A 20,545-nucleotide genomic window follows, 5' to 3' on the forward strand; every position below is an offset into this window, starting at 1 on the left:
CTTAGTTAAGGCAATTGTTTTTACTTCTCATCACTTAGAAAATCAAATTATTACGGTCCAACCCAAAAGAGTAAAAGCACATTCTAACAATTAAAAAATTTTAGTGCAGTCATACAATTAGTCATACAAATACAGAGAAAAATGGAACTTTCTTTCCCCACAGGAAGGAGAATTACTGAGAAACTTCCCAAGAAAAATTTTAGAACCCAAAAACCTTTCATTAAAATAGCAGCAGTCAAAAAAAAAGAAAAAGAAAAGAAAAAGCAGTAGTTAATACATACCACTCTCCACAGTGCACAGCCTTCAACACTCCAACAGCAGCTGTAGTCTGTCGTTCAAAACCTTGTCCTATATGATCTGCATGGGCTCTTGTCCTGTCTTCAAAGAGCATCTCACGGGGCTCACTGGTTCGAGGTAGGTACTGCAGGTTTTTTATTTCATTGGTAGTTCTGTTAAAATAAAATCAAAGATAGACAGGTAGGAAGGAAGGAAGGAAGGGAGGGAGGGAGGGAGGGAGGGAGGGAGGGAGGGAGGGAGGGAGGGAGGAAGGAAGGAAGGAAGGAAGGAAGGAAGGAAGGAAGGAAGGAAGGAAGGAAGGAAGATAAATAGAGGAGGTGGGGAAAGAGGCTGGCCTACGTATTAAAGCTTAATCGCCTTCAAACATTTGTATTGATGTCCTGAGGCTTAACTGCCATCAAGGATTTAGTAATTACATAATTCAGACAAAAGGAAATTTTACATCACCTGTTCCCAAATCAAGTTCTATTTTTTAAAATGAACAAGTACAAACAAAAATGCATATAATCCCCTCCTTTTTCTAACAGTCTTCACAAAAGTGGCCACTGTAAGGTAGATAAACAACTAAATCATAGATGTTGTGGTTTACCCAGGTTCCCTTCCAGAATCTTTACCTGAGGTTTGGGTCTTATCTGTAGAACCATGCCCCTCATTCAAATCACGTGGCTAATGTAAGATATATTATCTGGAACAAACAGGTAACTTTCAAAAATGGGTTAATTAATATTAATAGAATACCTACTGTATATTAGGTGCTATCTAGGCACTGCAGCTAGTGAACAAGACAGTAGTGAATAAAACAGACAAGTTCCCTACTTTCATAGGAGTTGATATTCCAGTGGAGAAAGACTAACAAATAAATAGGAAGAAAATACCAAGTAGTAAGTACTTCCACAAAACATGCATGATTTATTGGAGGCAGAAAGGAAAACCTTAGCTCCCTCTTAAAGGACATCCACCTGCATTCCCCTATGGCTCACTTAGATAAGCATACAGAAGCTGCTACTTAGTCTCATTCAATGCAAAACCCCTCTAATTTTGCTGCAAAAGGGGAAAAGGGTGAGAACAATTTCTTTGGGAGTCATCATCTTGTTTATCTTCCTATGTGGTTTTCTGTTGCTTTCAGAGACAAATCCAGATTGCCCCCATAATTTTCTCCTCTCATCCTAGACTTAACCCCTAGAATCACTCTTTCTTATTAGTTCTCTAATTTCCCACTGTCCATCTCTACTACCACTGCTCTTTGTGCACTCTTGTATTACAACACACACACACACACACACACACACACACACACGTGATGCTACAACATACTTTTTTGCCTTTTGTGACTATGTTCTACAGGTGCCAGAAAGCTAGATGATAATTCCTGTGGAAAGCTAACAGGCTTTCAAGCCTACAATTCTAGTGTCATTAACACCACATTCTAATGAATTAAAACTTTATATGAAACATTTAGCACAGTGCCTTGGGCAATATTGTTATTAGTTGGTCAGACTACTACATGATATACAATCATCACATATACATGGATTCTAATCCCTGAGGGCAGGCAGTTTCCTCAGAGGGCTGGTGAACTCCCGTAAATCACATGTAAAATTCTGTTTATATCTGCACTGTTCTGGGGAGAGGCTTTCACAGTCTATTTCTCACCACAAAGAATGCTGAAATTAACATTCTTATACATTTACCTTTGGTGATTTCATTTCTTAGGACAGATTCCCAAAAGTAGTAGTGCTGGATCAAATAGTATATATGCATTAAACTTCATGAGCTATTGTTAAATTACTTTCACAGAATGATTATAGCAGCTCACCTTTCTACCAACAATATATAAATGGTTCTGTTTCCTCATACCTCCCAGCCTCTAATACTTTTTTTTTGCCAATGTAATAGGTAGAAATACTATCTCATGATTCTTTTAATGTAACTGGCTGAAGCCTATTTTTCTACTGGGTTGTGTTACATTTTTGTTGTGAATTTGGGAATGCTTTTTGTATATTAACTTTAGTCTGGCACACAATATAAATGTTTTAGTCCAGTCTATCATGGTTTTGAACTTTGTTGTTCATGTCTTTTTTCTCACAAATAGTATTACTATTATACTAGATAATACTAGATAGTATTTCTATCTTATTTCTATCTTATTTTCTATCTTATTTCTATCTTATTTTCTTTCTTATTTTCTATCTTATTCTATCTTATTTAAACCTACTCCTAGGTTTAAAGTTTTTATTCTTTTAATTTTTTATCTATTATGTTCAAATCTGACTTCTTGATAAGGGTTTGAGATAAGGGCTATGGTTTTGTTTTCTTTCAAATGGACTTCAATTATGCCAGCATTACTCATTAAATAAATCTTCCTTTTCCCATCCATCTCATACATTAAGGTCTCAACATATTTTGATCTATTTGGATACTTATTGTATTCCAGTGATGTTTTTGAGCTTTACAATAATTTTTAATATCGAGTAATACAAGGCCCCCTCACTTATCTTCTCTTTCACAGTTTTCTTGGAAATTTGTTGACTTTACTTATCCTTCCTTCTGAACTTTAAAATCATTAAATCCAGTGCTGGAAGTGTGAGTCCAACTGGAATGCTAAAAATTTCAAAAGACACTTGGGGCGCCTGGGTGGCGCAGTCGGTTAAGCGTCCGACTTCAGCCAGGTCACGATCTCGCGGTCCATGAGTTCGAGCCCCGCGTCAGGCTCTGGGCTGATGGCTCGGAGTCTGGAGCCTGTTTCCGATTCTGTGTCTCCCTCTCTCTCTCTGCCCCTCCCCCGTTCATGCTCTGTCTCTCTCTGTCCCAAAAATAAATTAAAAAACTTTAAAAAAAAAAAAAATAAATAAAAAAATTTCAAAAGACACTCATTTTTATCCAATCTAGAACACAGTAGGGTTTTCCATTTATTTAGGTTATTATTTTATATCCTCCAGGAGATGTTTTAGTTTTCTTAATATGGGTTCTGAATATTTCTTATTAAATTTATTCCAAAATAGTTTATAATGTATTTGTTGTGAATGACATTTTTTCCCATTCCTACTTACAATTTATTGTAATTTGCCTACATTACTCAAGCCTCATTTATATTTGATATTTTATAAAAAAAAATTAATCAGCACGTGTAGCCATTTTTGAATTTACATTTAAAGTATGCTCTAAACCTTCCCTTCCTTCTTTCTCCAATTTCCAACAAACACACACACACACACACACACACACACACACACACACACACACACACCCAGTGTACAGACATCTATCCCTGGCAATAAAAATTTGTATTCAACATACCTTTTCCTTTTGAAAGGTGACTTTGGCATATCGGCCACAGGGATCATTTGTTCTCCTGGGCGCACCCACATGATGGGACCATCATCACTGTCTTTTCGACTCTCTAATTTTAGACTAGATAGTGTCCCCCATGGCAGTGTACACTAGAGGCAAAGAGTTACACAGAAACCAATTATTTTCAAAATGCATCTTCCAATATACATTAAAGAATACTGCCCCCTTGACAAACTTTCATATATACCTTTATACTTATACATTTAAAACACATACCTATATTGAATATATTCCTATGTATTTATACATTTTCCTTCAAAAAATTCTATTTCAAACATATCAAGAGTAATTATTCTCAGATGGTTCTCTCCTCTAACCCTGGCAGAATATGATTTACTACATTCATCATCTGTTATTCCTCCTACCAAATAAAAGGGTCATATGATGTTAATAAGCCGGCAAAATAAGCAAGTGTTCTCCATGAGAATCCATAAAAATGAACTGAGTTATAAAAACTAGGCATCTAAAAAAAAAAAAAAGATACCTCTATGAATAATTATCATCAAAACCTAACAAAACGAAAAGGAAAACCAAAGTCAAAACTTATTTCTGTTTAGTAGTTGCTTGAAGAGGCTGCTGGTCTAAAAGCAACTTTTTTTTTTTTTTTTTTTTTTTAAAGAAAAGAGAGAAAAAAAATGTCTAAGGGCCATTGTCCTGGGAATGGTGAAAATGGTATTAAAAAAAAAAAAAACAACAAACATTTATCCTATCATTTCCAAGAAAGGGGAGGATTGTCACATGAAATTTCCCCTGAAAGAATGCATTTAGCTCATTTGCCTTTAAAATTAAAATCTGAAACAATGATGTTTAAATAATGGTATATATATTTTTTAATTTACAGTTTATTTTGAGACAGAACGAGAGAAGGAGAGTAGAGAGGGAGAGAGAGAGAATTCCAAGCAGGCTCCAAGCTCAGCGCACAGCCTGACACGGGGCTCAAACTCACGACCTGTGAGATCACGAACTGGGCTAAAACTGAGTCGGATGCTCAAGCAAGTAAGCCACCTGGGCACCCCTAAATTACGCATTTTAAAAATACCACTCAAAATAAATGCAATCAAATTCCATGATTTCACTAGTAAAGGAATAAAAAAAATATAAGGGGAATGGAATGGAGTGAAAAAGTTAGAAAAGATATGCATACACACATAGATTAGAAAATGGAACAAGAAAGTGAAAAAAGAACGATCTACAGCGAATTATGTAGCAAATATTAGAGATAAAGGGATCCTGTCATATTCTGACCTTTAAATTACTGATGAAAGAACTACACAGCTCAGAAATTTCTCTCTCGGTGGGACAGTCCCAGCAGCCCACAAGAAGAAATATTTTCTAGAATGCAGAGATTATTGAAAAAATAAATCTGGCTAGTAATCATTTAAAAAATTTAAAAGGGCCTTAAAGCCACATAGTCTAAATGCAATGTTTTATGGATGAGGAAACTGAAGTCCAGAAAGTTTAAATGGCCTGCCCATCCCAGGCAAGTAGAGCCAAGATTGAAATACAGAGCTATAATCTCCCAAGCCAGTTTTCCACAATGCCAAACTGCCATTACTTTGTCCTAAACACTTAATTTGTAGGCATCCTTCCTGTACTTTAAATCCTCTGGTACTCAGTTGATACAAAGTTGACAAACAGATGGAACCTAATTTCCTCAAGTGGGAGCAACAGGCAAATGTTACTCTGGTCCACCACTTAGCTCTGCCATTATAATCAGTACCTGAGAGGTCACGTGCACACACACTACACAAAAATTCTATTTCTGAAACAACGATGATTTGTGTCACCCATAGTGTGAAAGTGACACCCACGATTTAGACTGCTTGATACTGTTTTCTCTTACTTTTAAAAATGGTGAATCTTCCAACATGTCAAGGAACTCAGGGAAGTAATCTCCCACTTCTTCATCAACTGCTCCCACCAAGCTGATCTGTCGCATTGGGCCAGCTCTGTAAGTACCGTGAGAATATGTTCTTTTTACCTGAAGGATATGGATTTAATTAAAAGTTACACATAAGATAATGTTTACTATCATTCTGTAACACTAAATTATACTGTCTGAGAACATGAGAACATAATGTGAGGTAAGCAAAACAAAACAAAAGCCTCAAAGAAAAAAAAAAAAAGCATGAAAAAAAATCCATACTAAGGCAAGCTATTTTACCTTCTCTAGCTATTCCTACACACTGCTTATAAAACCACAGATGAGATCAACAGCATAATTCTAGACACAAACTTCTCACAATACAGTTAATTATATGATCTATAAGGCCAATTAAATTATATTAAAAAGTTGTATACCAGTTTTTCCTAAATGCCTCATATCTTTTTATTGGAATTTCCCCCTGAAATGTTACATTTATCCAATACCAGTGGTTTATATGTCTGAAAGGCCACCAGGAATGATTTTCCCTTCTAGATCATACATTATTACCTAGGATCCAGTTTATTTTTATGATTAACTCTGATAAAAACTACTAGAGATTGAGAATCTGGAGTCCTAGGTCCAACTCTACCTTTGCTATCTACCAGCTATGTGACCTTCAGAAATCACATAAATTCCTTGAGTTTTAGTTTCCTTAAGTGGAATGATTTACCTCAGATTGCTGAAGAACACTTAACAATTATATAAAGCTATAAAGCCACCTGCACAATGCTAGCAAATGGGCGGCATTTGAGTATCAAGTGAAGTAAAACAACCCACACCTCAAGAATCTTGGTACTTGAATTCTGACAAGCACATTTAAATCCTGCAAAGAAATCTATGCCATTTCATATCCTAATGGGAGTAAACAAAAATCTTTATAAGGCAAAACAACTTCCTTTCATAAACTTTAAGCAAAATCCTAATTATCTTTTTCATCTCTGGATTAGCTTTGGTGGGCACTAAATTTAGGGAGATCAAAGTATCTCACTTTGCCTGGGTCTATGGCAGTTTTAAAATTCAAAGTCCTATATATCTCAAGAGGCAAACCTGGAATGGTTAGGCTTTTGTCACATCATGGATACACTCTTAAAAGATATTCACATCACAAATCAAATTCCTATTATCACAGATGGCTCAGATAGTCTTATGTACCCAAGAATGTAAGCCCTCCACCCCCATATTAAAAAAAAAAAAAATGACAAAAATTCCATCACAATAGATTAATTTGACTCAAATACTAGAGAATTTCACTTCATTTTTATTATAATCAGCAAAAGCAATTAACAACGATACGTTAATTCCTTAATAAGTTTATTTACCAGAATTCCAAGTTTAAGTTTTGATTAACTGTCAAAAATTCACTTCTTAGAACCATAACACACTCTTCCAATCCTCAAGTTAAAAAAAAATTGGAAGTTCTGTGTCCCCATTTTGTACTCATGACTTCATCTTTTTTCCTGTATCCCAAAAGTTCTTAGCATCTTCAATACTGAGAGAGCTAAATGTTAAGATCTGACTGTACTCTAGAGGTTCTAGATGGTTACATGTACTAACAGTACCACAAGAAAATTAGTCATCAGTGTGCATTCTGTAATGTAGTCTAACAAAGCTAAAGGTTATTATCAATTCAAAATTAAGCAAATTTACCAGAACAGACATAACATTAATTCTATTAGGTGATTCTGAGTTTGTGGCTTCAGTTTTGGATCTGCATATGATTGTATTAACAGACCTCATGGCCATTCAGTGAAATCAGACTTAGAGTGCAAAACTCAAGTTTTCCAAGTGCTTTGAAATACATTATTTGACCTGTAAAAGTCACAGTAAGATAATAATATTTCCACTTCAAACCAAATTTCTGTGCCTCAAATCTCCTTAATTTGTTTAACTCAGATAACTCGTCTAAATCATTAACTAGTTCTGGGGCGCCTGGGTGGCTAAGTCTTAGGTTAAGCGTCTGACTTCGGCTCAGGTCATGATCTCACAGTTTGTGAGTTCAAGTCCCTCCTCGGGCTCTGTGCTGATAAGCACAGAGCCTGGAGCCTGCTTTGGATTCTGTCTCTCCCTCTCTCTCTGCCCCTCCCCCACTCGCCCTCTGTCTCCCTCTGTCTCTCTCAAAAATAAATAAAACATTAAAAAAACTTTTCTAATTATTAACTAGTACTAACAAAGCCAAAATCAAGGAAGTCTTTGCCACCCAGCTTGTTCATTCTACGACATCACGATATCAACAACAATCAACTGAATAATTGGGGCAGTGACTCAATGATCAACTAAATAATTTGGGAAGGAGGAATCTTCAACAATCAAATTCTCCTAAAATACTAAGCACAACTCAATTTATGAGCTCCCCTAAAGAAATGGGCACTTTGAACATACTTTTCAAGAAAAGTCAAATGGGTGGATGGTCCACTGGACTTTCTTTCCAAGTGCAAAAATTAAATGTGTGCATATAAAAGATAACACCAAGAAAGAATGCTCTTTAATGTGAATGTTAGGAATCAAAGATAATCTTCTCTGAGAAAATGTAAATATGAAATCATAACAATTTATGTAATAGGTAAAAACAGGTCTTACTATACTTGAAATAATTTTTTTCGCAAATAACTGAGGTAGTTTTCTGAGTTCTACCTAGCAGTTGCCATGCAATTCAAATTGCTTCCATCCTACAAAAAAAACAAAAACCTACTAAAAGCATTATTAAACTATAGAGAAGATGAGATAAATACAGTAATCAGAAAACCAGAACTAATTACTAACAAATTTAACATTCAGCCCTCTTAAGAGTATAATTTCTGTGTTTAAATGTTAAGTAAAAATGTATCATTTAGTAACTGAAAAAATGGGTAAAGCTTCTTGGATGATAATATTAAAGACAAATGATAATGTCTTATCTTATAACTTAAGTACTTCACTAACTGACTTAACCAGATGTTAACCAGATGTTATCTTAGCCTAGAATGATTATTAATTGAAAGGAACATACTGACCTAGTCATCTCATTTCATTCAAATTACCTTTACATTAATTTCTAAGTTATAAACGTTGTTGTTTGTTTAAAACTAAAATGAAACGTGCTCGCTTTGGCAGCACATATACTAAAACGAAACACATCTAAATTAGTACAGACTAATTAAAAACTATTAAAAACTTTAACATAATACATTAAATAAATTAGAACAAACTTGAGTCCCCCTCCCACCATTTCTATTTTGAGGCCACCTAAAAAGAGGCTATATCTTTTGATGATGTTTTAAAATATGGTCCTATTATAAGTCATAAATATTTCAAAAGATAATTGGGAAAAACTAAATTTTCAAGAGTAAAGTAATATAGACTCTAGTCGTCCGCTAATAATCTTAAATATTGTATCTGAATCTTTATAGTTCTTGTCACCTCATGGCAAAATACATACATATTATATATGAAATTTACTTATATACATAATTTGCTATAATAAAAGTACAGGTCTCTCTCCTTTTCACCAAAATGTGCTAAAACTGTAAAATACATCCTATTTGTCTACTATTAAAACCACACAGGTAAATTCTACTAAAAGTATGGTCTTTATATAAACTATGTATACTTATCTATCATGTTCAAAAACAAAACAGTAATTTTCTTCTAAAACATTTATTCTCCAAATATTAAAGATAACACTCTGATAACTCAATACGATGGATACAAATATATTTAAATTTAAAACTAAATTTTAAAAATTAAACTGAAGTCATCAAAATCTTACTTACAAAATCTCACAAAAGTAATTTTGTGAAAGCAATCTTTTAAAATACACTGTAATATAACTTTTAATTATATACCACTTAACTTTGTAATTTCATAACCCAATATTCAAACATAGACTAAATTAGTCGGAATCACTAATTTAATGTTTTAAACATGGCATATTACACATAATAATGCATTCAAATTCAAAAAGTATGCATCTCTTGATAAAATATACAGATGGCACTTAAGTGGTTACAACAAAATGTAAGAATATGATCCACACACCTTTCACAAAAAAATGTAAGTACCTCTTGATTTAGAGGACACCTATTTTACTGCAATACTACATAGCAAATATCTATTCTTACATGGAATGAAATTAAACCTACAATATCATAAGATAAAAAGCTTCAACTCTCCAAAAATCATCTATTTAACAATTGTAACTAAAGGGCAGTGGGGGTTGAGGGGGAGGAAACAGGTAAGGTTCTAAAGAATCTCTGGAGAGCCAAAATAAATGCCATAAAACCATGACTCATAAAAGGGTCTCTTCTGACGTATGTTTCTACATTAGGCACAATCCTAACTAATCTCTAAAATCATAAAGGATAAGAAATCACAAATGTGAAGTGGGGAGTGGTGACAAGAAGCAGGCATACATATTTGCAACTCCCCTAGCATGCATTAGAGCATCAGACTGACAAACCTAGACTGAAAACAGAGTTAAATTGTATTGCATATGCTTTTAAAAAGGGTATTTTCATTAAAATCTTGGTACCTAAAACTATGGGCTTCCATTATCTAGAAAAACCACCTATCTGAAAAATATCACATCCTGATGACACTGGATATGAGATTACTTTATTTGCTTTGACTCACTTCAGTAAACAGTAGTCAAGCCATCAGTTTTCTGATGCAGTTAAAAAGTTTACTAGAAAATATCAAAACGTGTCACTGCTTTAAAACAAATCCTATATGCTGAAAGAAAAATGCATTGTTACCAAGAGTACACATATTTTTCCTCTCAATTTAGGTACACTCAAAAGACAACACAATAAAAGATAGAAATGACATTTTTGCTTATATTTAAATAGTTAAATTAAGCTCATCTTTAAAAAGTGCCTGTTAGAAGCAGATGGAATATTTTTAATCTAAATCTCCTCCCTATAGCTCCCTTCACCACCGCCCCCCCACCCCCCCGCAAAACCTACCACCATCATGATTGCATGTTTACCTTTCCCCTCTCATATTCTTTATAAATGTTATAAAGGGAAAGAAAAATCAGGAATAGGAAACTTCTTGTACCCAATGCCTGTTTAAGTGTCAAAAACAAAATCTAAGAAGTTCTGGTTAACAAGAAATGAACTGTTTAATTAAATCATGTTTAAACCGAAATCCTATTCATTATTCCTCATGAAAAGTAATCTTTAAAATAAATGAACAAAAAGGAGACCTTATGATTCTGAGGTCGGCCTGCTTACAAAAAGAAAAAAGGTAGACTTTCTGACAAGAAAAACACAGCCAAAAATAAATCTGTAGGACTCAAAACTGTTTTATTTTATGTATAAAAATGGCTACAAGGGAAGAAGCAAATATGGTAATAAGTAATTCAAAAAAAAAAACATGAAGAATGACTCATTTGAAACAACTTGCTGCTTCCTAAAATATGTTTCTTGATATGCCAGCTCCTGCAAAGAGGATTCTATACAGTCCAATAAATTTCGGAAACTCTTCCATGTGGGAGGTTTATCACACACAGGGACTATTAGCATTTCTGTGAGGTCTCAAGGTAAACATAACTTATTTGACCCAGCCTTACACAAACTATTCTGGCTTCAAAACCAGTTTTTCTCATACTTGTTTTAGCATGCCTACCAACATCCTGAGATAGTAATGGTTCCACAGAATAATAGTGAGCCATAATAAATACAGAAGATATTACAAATGTTCCTAGCTAGCTAGTATCATCATCAATCTGAAGAAAACACAAAAACAGGATAGTTATCAGAACCAAAAATTTAGGGGGTGAGGGCAGAAGAGGCTGTCAATTCTGCTGGGTGTTTTGAGGGGAGAGGGGGAAGGAGAGGGAAAGTCTTATTTAAAAAAAAAAAAAAGCTCATCCCATTCTTACTGAGGCAAATCTAAAATCTAACATAAATGAGTGTGCCACAAGGGGGAGCCATTCCCCATCACATCTGGCATATCCTTTCAAATCAAAATCTAACAGGTAATGACATTTAGTCAACATTCTATTTCAAAAATATCCATGTAACTTCAACTAAAATTAGGATAAAAATATCATTATTCATTTTTAAAACAGTACAATAAAGGAAAAAGTCCCCTTTCTCATTTAGAGCACCTGGCACTTGCTACAGTAATGTTTTGCATAGATCTGCTCCTAAGCATTCAAGGAAGATGGGACAGGCACAAATGGTCAAAATAAAATTTTAATACAAATGCAGCCAATGGTTCAAAGATGGCATATCTAATCATTTTTACTGGCCTAAAACAGTGAATGACCCCAGCAAGAAGCCAACAAATGTTAACTGTCTCATTCTGCAGAGGGACAAAGCTTAACAAATCAGATCAGATTTAAGAACTTTCACTATTAAGGTACCAGCCATTTAATCATGAGTTAACATCGTAACCTAAGTTATTTGATACAAACAACTCAGAACCAAGATGAAATAAAACCAGGATTCAGAGTTTGGGGAGGGGAAAGGTGGTCAGAAGATAAGTGCTCTGGTTTTCATATTCTCACAGCTCCAACTACAGTGTTCAGAGTATGTGCTGATTAAATACTGAGTGACAAGAAAGAAACCTCATTTATACCTTAACAGATAAAACTCCTGTCTTACTTGCCTTTTTGTCTTCCTACTATCAAATGAATATTTGAACAAAATGGAGATGGTAGAAAAACGAGGACAAATGTGGAGATTGCAAATGACGGCCAAAAATTCTTCCCAAGCATGTATGCTCACTTTTTTAAACTTTTTTTTTTTAATGTTTATTTATTTTTGAGACAGAGAGAGAGAGACAGAGCATGAACAGAGGAGGGGCAGAGAGAGAGGGAGACACAGAATCTGAAACAGGCTCCAGGCTCTGAGCGGTCAGCACAGAGCCCGACGCGGGGCTCGAACTCACGGACCGTGAGATCATGACCTGAGCTGAAGTCGGACGCTTAACCGACCAAGCCACCCAGGCGCCCCTAAACTTTTTTTTAAATGTTTGTTTATTTTTGAGGGAGAGACAGAGTGCAAGCGGGGGAGGGACAGACAGGTAGACACAGAATCCCAAAACAGGCTCCAGGCTCTGAAATGTCAGCACAGAACCCAACACCGGGCTCAAACTCACGAATCTCGAGATCACGACCTGAGCCAAAGTTGGACACTTACCCGACTGAGCCACGCAGGCGCCCCTGTGTGCTCACTTCTAAGCAACATGACTGCACCAGTCCTATCATCAAGAAGTGAATCTGGGCCTGGCTATTTCACTTCCTTTGGCCAACAGACATTAGCAAACCCAACAGAAGCAGAGGCTTGTGCACTAGGGATTGCCCTCTTTTTGCTCTGTGGAGTCCTGCACCTGCCACCATGTGTATGAGCCTAGGCTAACCTGCTAGATGATGAGAGAAATGGGATCATCACTCCAGGTGACAGCACAACAACCACTGGACATTCAAGCAAGATCTCTTAAGACCAACTGACCTGCCAATCACCAGACACGTGAATGAAGCCATTCAGCCCCAGCCAACCCAACAAAGACCTTAAGAACTCTCCAGACAGCCCAAAGAATTGTGAGAAATCACTTTAAGCCATTAAGTTTTGAAGGTTTTGTTTGCTGCAGCAAAAGAACTGACAGGTTATTAACTTACAACAAAAATCCATGTATATATGTTTCTGTTCTCAAAAAGACTTTTATCATACACTTTGACTGACATTATATCACTAACCTCAGAGCCACAACACTACTGACATGACATGACCTACTAAAACAACATTATAATTCTACATGGTCTTTAAAATTTTCAGGCAACCTGCAAGGATACAGATGAAGATAGAAAACATAATTACACAAGTAAAAAGAATTCTAAAACCAAAAGAATTCAAAGACTAGGAGGTCTCGATCATCTGTCACTGCCGTGTGTGTGTGCGTGCGCACTGTGTGTATACACACACACATATACACAAAAAATTTCAAATTAACACGTTTCAAGGATAAAGGCTGAACAGGTGCAAAAATGAGTTTTTGTGAAAACTACAGAGTAATATTACAAAGATAAACACTATAAAGATCATAGGAATGGTTACATAATTTGTCATCTTTTACTTTCCACAGAATTGAGGACAAATGAATTTTGGTTGATCAGATTTTAATCAGGGAGGAAGGAAATTAGGAAGAAGGGAGGGAAGGAAAGGAGGGAGATAAGGAAACAAACTAGTCTCATGAGGATGGACTTAGTTTGGGTTCCACAAGCCACTGGTAGTCAGGACCATCAGGTTGCACTATGAATAGGTGCAGTAACAATTTTATGTCAGCATATACAGCAGCCCTGCTGGTAGTATTAATTCTCTGGGTCTGATCTAAACTTGGGCATATGAGGACCTATTTTAAGTTGAAACAGATGAGGTTTTATTTACATTTTAAGTTTCAATATTTGCACACAGTACAATACTACAATACAAGGAAACATAAAATATATTTTAACATTATTATACTGTTTTATCCACTAAAAAATAGTGCTAATTCATTACAGATACTCATTATCATGAATTTCTTTTCTTTTGTTAAAATTTTTTAAAGTTTATTTATTTGTGAGAGAGCGCACACGCACATAGCACAAGCAGGGTAGGGCAGAGAGAGAGGGAGGGAAAAAGAATCCCAAGCAGGCTCTGCACTGAAGGGCAAAGCCCAATGTGGGGCTCAATCTCATGAACCGTGAGATCATGACCTGAGTCAAAATCAAGAGTCAGACACTTTAAATGACTGAGCCACCTAGGCGTCCCTATCAACAATTTCTTTAATGCTGCTAAGTGCATTTTCCAAACTAAGATTAAAGAAAAACAGTAAAGGTTAGATTTGCACACTTCCTCTCTATGAACTCATTCAATTATCTCTTCTCACATGTTTCTAGATCTTTTGAATACTGCTTTTTGGACTGGTTTTGATTAAATCTGAGGTTTTTCAGAATATAAAAGGCAGAAAGAGGAATTAAAGGATAGTGAATTACAAAATTTTAAACTTCTCTATAGATTTTCTTTCCTCTGCTCTGTAAAAAGTATTATCTCTCAACTATACCAGGTTCTAGTAAACCTAACCTATTGAACTTAGTTAATGAGAGGTCATGATCAAATCATCAAACTAGAACATGAATTTGGCTTTGTTTCCCACACCCTGTCTTTGTTATGGTTGATATTAAGTGAAACTACATTCCAACACTGATACCTCATTTTCTTCCTCCCGTAGAATACTACCATGCATGAGTCCAATAATGTTATCTCAACCAATTCTTTTGGTGAAGACAAATGCACATGGCAGGATGTAGGCTAATTCATTTGACATCACCAAAATATATAGCCTCACTATATGATTCTACTAATAAGCATGCTGCACAATAATGCCATAGGTAAAGGGAAGAAAGGTGCTGAAAGAGAAATAAGGTACAAGACATATTTTCAGTTTCTCAAGATGAGTGTTAATGTCATATTCTAAGAGGTACTCAGAACTTCCAAGTTCTCAAAAACAGTGATAAATAAAATGAAGTCCTCAAATACCTAGGAATGAATCTCAAAAGATGTGTAAGATCTGTAGGATGAAAACCAAAAAATATTATTGAGAGAAAATAAAAAACTAATGAAGGAAAATACCATGATCACAGACTGAAAGATTCAAAATTGTAAAGACATCAATTGTACCCAAACTTAATTACAACTTCAATGTAATCCCAATCAATATCCTAAGCAGATTTTTTGTGGAATCTGACAACTATAGAGTTTATACGCAAATCTAAAGAGCCAAGAAAATCTTGAAGAACAGCAAAATTAATACTTACTCTACTAGATATCAAGAAATATTATAAAGTTATAGCAACTAAGACAAAAAGAATAAGGAAATCGGAAAGAGCCCAGAAATGCACACCATATATACGATTCAGCTGATTTATGGCTAAGAGGACATTGCAATGTAGCATGGAATGGGTGCCTTTTCGATAAATGATCATGTCCATTGAGTACTTATATGAAAAAATATGAACCCTGATGGTGACCTTATATCATATACAAAAATCTATTCAGAAGAACTGTAAATTTAAATGCAAAAGATAAAAGAATAAAAGCTTCCAGAAGAAAACTTCAGAGAATACATTAATGACCTGGGTTAGGCAGAGATTTCTTAAGCAGGACACAAAAAGCACTAATCATAAATGGGAAAAAAAAAAAAAAAAACACCTTTATAAATTAGATTACATTAAATTAAGAACTTCTAGTCATCAAAGCACTCTTTAAGAGTGAAAAGGCAAGCCTTTTCGAGTAAGAGGATATATGTGCAATACATATAATTGACAAGATTCTTATCCTATCCGCAATATATTAAAAACTCCAACAACTCAATGAAGAAAAAAAAAGCCAGTAGGGAAATGTGCAAAAGAGTAAACTAGTTACTTTTAAAAAGAGGATATCCAATTGGACAATAATTAGATAAAAAGGAACTTGACTTCCTTAGTCATCAGGAAAATACAAATTAAAACTACAATGAGATACTACTACACAGCTACCAGAATGGCTAAAATGAGGAAGACAGACACCACTGAGTGTAGCCAAAGATGTGGTACACTGCTGGTGGGAATGTACATTGGTACAATGACTTTGGAAAACCTGCAGTATCTAGTAAAGCTGAACATGTGCATACTTTTTGATCCTGAAATTCTAATTTTATATACAGAGCCAACAAAAACAAATACATAGGCTCACAAAAACACATGTACAAAAATATTCATAGCACCCCTACTGTAATAGCCACAAACTGGAAACAATTCAAATATTCATCCATATTAAAAAGAACAAATAAATTGTGGTATGGTCATACAACAGAATATCATACAGCAATGAGAAAATAAACTGTTGCTACACACAAGATAGATGAATCTCACAAACATAAAGATAAAAGGAAGGAAGCCACACAAAACAATGCACATACTATTTGATTCTGTCACAGAAATGTTCAAAAACTGGCAAAATTTATCTGTGATATTTGAAGTCAGGAGGTAGTTGCCTGGGTGCTTGTGTATGTGCTGGTGGTGGGGTGCAAAGTAGTGATAAAGAGGGATTTGGAGAAAGCTCTGGCTACTAGTAATATTCTACTTTTTAAAATCTCGGTGTGTTCATTTAGTAAAGATTCATCAAGCTATGCATTTATAATGTGTGCATTCTGTGTGTATATATATATATATATATATATACTTCAATAAAAAGTTTATTTAAAAAATCAATTTAACAAAAGCTTAAAGAAGTTTATCTTTTACAAACATTTTAATGAAAAACGGAAAATAAAACTATCGTATGATTCAGCAATTTCACTTCTGGGTATTTATCTCATGGAAATGAAATTACTGTCTTGAGTAGACAGATGCACCCCTATGGTTACTGCAGCATTATTTATAATAGCCAAGACACAGAAAAAGACACAATGTAAGTGTCCATTTGTGGATAAATGGATAAAGAAAATGAGGTGTATATAAGCATACAATGGAGTATTAGCCATTAAACAAAGAAGGAAATCCTGATGATTCCAGCAACCCAGATGGACCTTGCAGGTATTATATATTGAAATAAGTTCAGACAAAGAAAGACAAATACTGTATGATCTCACTTATATGTGGAATCTTAAAACACAAAACCAAGCTCATAGATCCAGATAAAAGATTGATGGTTGTCAGAAGTGGGGTGGGAGGGGGTAAGAGAGGGTGAAGGTGGTCAAAAGGTGCAAGCCAATTATAAGATAAGTAGTAAGTCACCGGCATGCAATGTTCAGCATGGTGACTGTAATTAATAATACTGTATTTTATGTTTAAAAGTTGCTAAGAGAATAGAGCTTAAAAGCACTCATCACAAGAAAAAAATCTGCAACTATGTGTGATGGTTGTTAATTTATTGTGGTCATCATTTTGCAATATATACAGATATTGAATCATTAAGTTATACACTAAAACTAACATAATGTTCTACCTCAATTATTGCAATTAAAATTCTCAATAAAAGGGGTGCCTGGCTGGTTCAGTCAGTGGAACATGTGACTCTTGATCTTGGAGTTGTGAGTTCAAGCCCCATACTGGGCACAGAGATTACTTAAAAAAAAAAAAAAAAAATTAAAGTTAAGAAAAAAAGTTTTGAAAATCTCAATAAAGGAAAGGCAAGAAAGAAAGAGAGAGAGAGAAAGAGAGAGAGAGAAAGAGAGAGAGAGGGAGGAAGGAAGAAAACCTCATGTCCATTAAGCAGTTACTCCCAATTTTCCCTTTCCCCCAGGTCTTGGCAGCTACCAATCTGCTGTTTCTATAGATTTACCTATTCTGGGTATTTCATGTAAGTGAAGTCATACAATATGTGACCTTTTGTGACTGGCTTCTTTCACTCAGCATGATGTTTTAAAGGTTCACCCACACTATGTAACAGTATCTGTATTTCATTCCTTTTTATGGTTCAATAATATCCCATTGTGTGCATATATCATAATTCAGTGAACTCCTTATTTGTATATAAAGCATTTGTGGTAATTTTTGACCTTCAGTACTTGCTGAACTCCCTACCATAAATTAACACACTTTTAAGAATCCTCACTCAGAAGTCAGTTGTCACCTATTCAACAAAATGGAAAATTTTAATATCGCACTAAGTCACTATAACAACTCTCTTTGTATAACCTGTTAGTAGTCTATGAAATACTGCTAACAACAGCCTTGTGAATTAAATAATATTATCCTTATTTTGTAGCTGAGAAATCGGAGACAAAGAGCTGAAGTAGCAGGCTAGTGTCGCAGTGGGTAAATGGCAAGACCCTGACTAGACCCCTTCTCTTTCCATCCACCCCACATCAGAGTTCAAGCAGCTATTCACACTAACCCAGTCACAACTCACTACAATGACTATAAGATATTACTACAAATTAAATTTTGAAGAGAGGTTCTCACATTCAGGACAAGAAAAGGCTCAAGTTATAAACTGGTTTAGCTCTAAATACATGTTTATAACTTTGTAATTCATAAAGCATTTTCCCAAATAAAAACCTATACAAACGGTTAAATAATTTCCTGGAGGGATACCACAAATTAGGTTAAGAGATGGGGGTTTACTGGGAAGAATCAAGAAACCAGAAATAAAAATAAGCTACAAAAAGTATACTCATTTCTCTCCTATTTGCTCTCTTTTGGATTCCGTTCAGTTTCAGATAGCTAGCGCCTAAGAACAAACACAAGGCTACCTGCCCCAGTCGGCAGCAAACAACTTCTTCCTTGGTTTCCTCATTTTGTTGTTTTTAATAATGTTTTTATTTATTTTTGAGTGAGAGAGAGAGAGACAGAGCATGAGCCTGGGAGGGGCAGAGAGAGAGGAAGACACAGAATATGAAGCAGGGTCCAGGCTCCAAGCTGTCAGCACAGAGCCTGATGCAGGGTTCAAACCACAGACCATGAAATCATAACCTGAGCTGAAGTCAGACATTTAACCAAAACTGGGCCACCCAGGCGCTCCTCAGATACCTCGTTCTTAAAAAAACAAGAAATACCAAATGAGTAGTTCAAAGTAGCTCTTTGCTGGATATTCTTCCCCACACCACAGGAATGACTCAATCTGGAGGATCTTGGGGCAGTGAAACATGGACCTTGCATAGGCAGCTTCCTGCCAGTAACTATAAAGCTAAAGAGGTAAAACCTGTCCTTGCAGCTGACAGATCATACAGGGGCGAGAGCCACAGCTGGTAACCAAGAACTCTAGCATCTGCCTAGCGTTTCCTCTATGTAACATGTATTATACCAAAACCCTGGATAGGAAATGAATGGTAGGTGGCTCTTCAAGGACCCGCAACCCACAACCTGGCCACACAGTGGAACAATTAATGAGTCCCAGTATCTCATTTTAATTCATAACAAAAGCACTTATTACACAGTAACATGAAAATTCTTGTTTAATAAAAAATTCCTAATTTGAAAGAAAATGTATTTGGGAGCTATTTGAAAAGCAAATGTATTATGACATTTGAAAGATTACTGAAATAAACTTGCATAGCATGGCAGCAAGAAAGTTTGTGATATAATGAAAATAAGTGGGATTGGAAGTCAAGAGGCCAAGCATAAAACCTAGCACTTAGACGTATAATAAATGACAAATGAATGATCTAGTACCAAAGGACTATGGACAAGTTATTTCTTCTCTCCCTATTTCTAAAATTAGATTGTAATAAGGCTTAAATGAGTTATTACATTTGTGTTTAGAGCAGTTCTTGGCACAGAACTATTTATTGACTAAATAGTAGATACTATTACTAGATACTATCGATACTATCACTAGTTCCACCACGAGACGGAGGTGTAATCTCAGACAAGTTACTAACCATTCTAGAATTCTATAAAATGACAGTGCTAATAATAGATGCTCTATAGCTCCCCTTCAGCTCTAAAAGAATATTTACATTCTGATTCTCAAACATGTTACATTAAGGAGTATCTTCCCACAGGCACATTAAAACTTTAAGTACTACTGTATTTTCCAGACAATAGTATATTACAGAATATATACCAAACATACAGTGGGGGAAGGGGGCTTGGACATGTGGATATGACTGGACATCCAGACTATCATTTAAGGTAAAAGACTGTAACTTAAACACATATCACAAAAAGAAATAGAATAAGTAAAACAGTTCTGGATGAAGATTGAGGAGATTGTGTTCTACTCCTGACACTGCTACCAAACTTAAAATAGTAAATTACTCCTGTCTATGTTTGTTTGCTTATCTGTAAGGTGAGAAAGGTTGCAATACATGATCACTAAGATCTCTTTGGGACTTTTTTCACTTTTTTCCTTCTTTCCAAACTAGCATAATGTCAATTATTACTTAGAAAACTGGGAACTTTAGCACCCATAAATATGAAAAATTGGCTGATCTCCTGGCCTAAGCAAGCAGTCCCTGATCTGAGAGTGGGTGCAAATGGCAATGGCCTTTTATTATTTTTTTAATGTTTGTTTGTTTATT

At 35.2% G+C, this 20,545-nt stretch overlaps 1 protein-coding gene and 1 long non-coding RNA gene across 2 annotated transcripts in view; one reads left to right on the forward strand and one right to left on the reverse strand.

The window, feature by feature from the left end:
- RSBN1L (round spermatid basic protein 1 like) overlaps positions 1 to 20,545 on the reverse strand; it is a 69,050-nt gene that overhangs the window by 4,924 nt on the left and 43,581 nt on the right. Inside the window, exons 4-6 of the mRNA XM_058725289.1 lie at positions 5,492 to 5,629; positions 3,595 to 3,737; positions 282 to 449 (exon numbers count right to left, since the gene is read on the reverse strand). Of these exons, the coding sequence (XP_058581272.1) occupies positions 282 to 449; positions 3,595 to 3,737; positions 5,492 to 5,629 (449 nt within the window). The remainder of the gene's footprint in view (positions 1 to 281; positions 450 to 3,594; positions 3,738 to 5,491; positions 5,630 to 20,545) is intronic.
- Positions 302 to 18,693, forward strand: LOC131509497 (uncharacterized). The gene is made up of 2 exons (XR_009260537.1): positions 302 to 414; positions 18,289 to 18,693. It is a non-coding gene; the product is annotated as an uncharacterized LOC131509497 (long non-coding RNA).

The sequence above is a fragment of the Neofelis nebulosa genome, chromosome 4 (assembly GCF_028018385.1).
Source record: "Neofelis nebulosa isolate mNeoNeb1 chromosome 4, mNeoNeb1.pri, whole genome shotgun sequence".
In the NCBI taxonomy this organism is placed as follows: domain Eukaryota; kingdom Metazoa; phylum Chordata; class Mammalia; order Carnivora; family Felidae; genus Neofelis; species Neofelis nebulosa.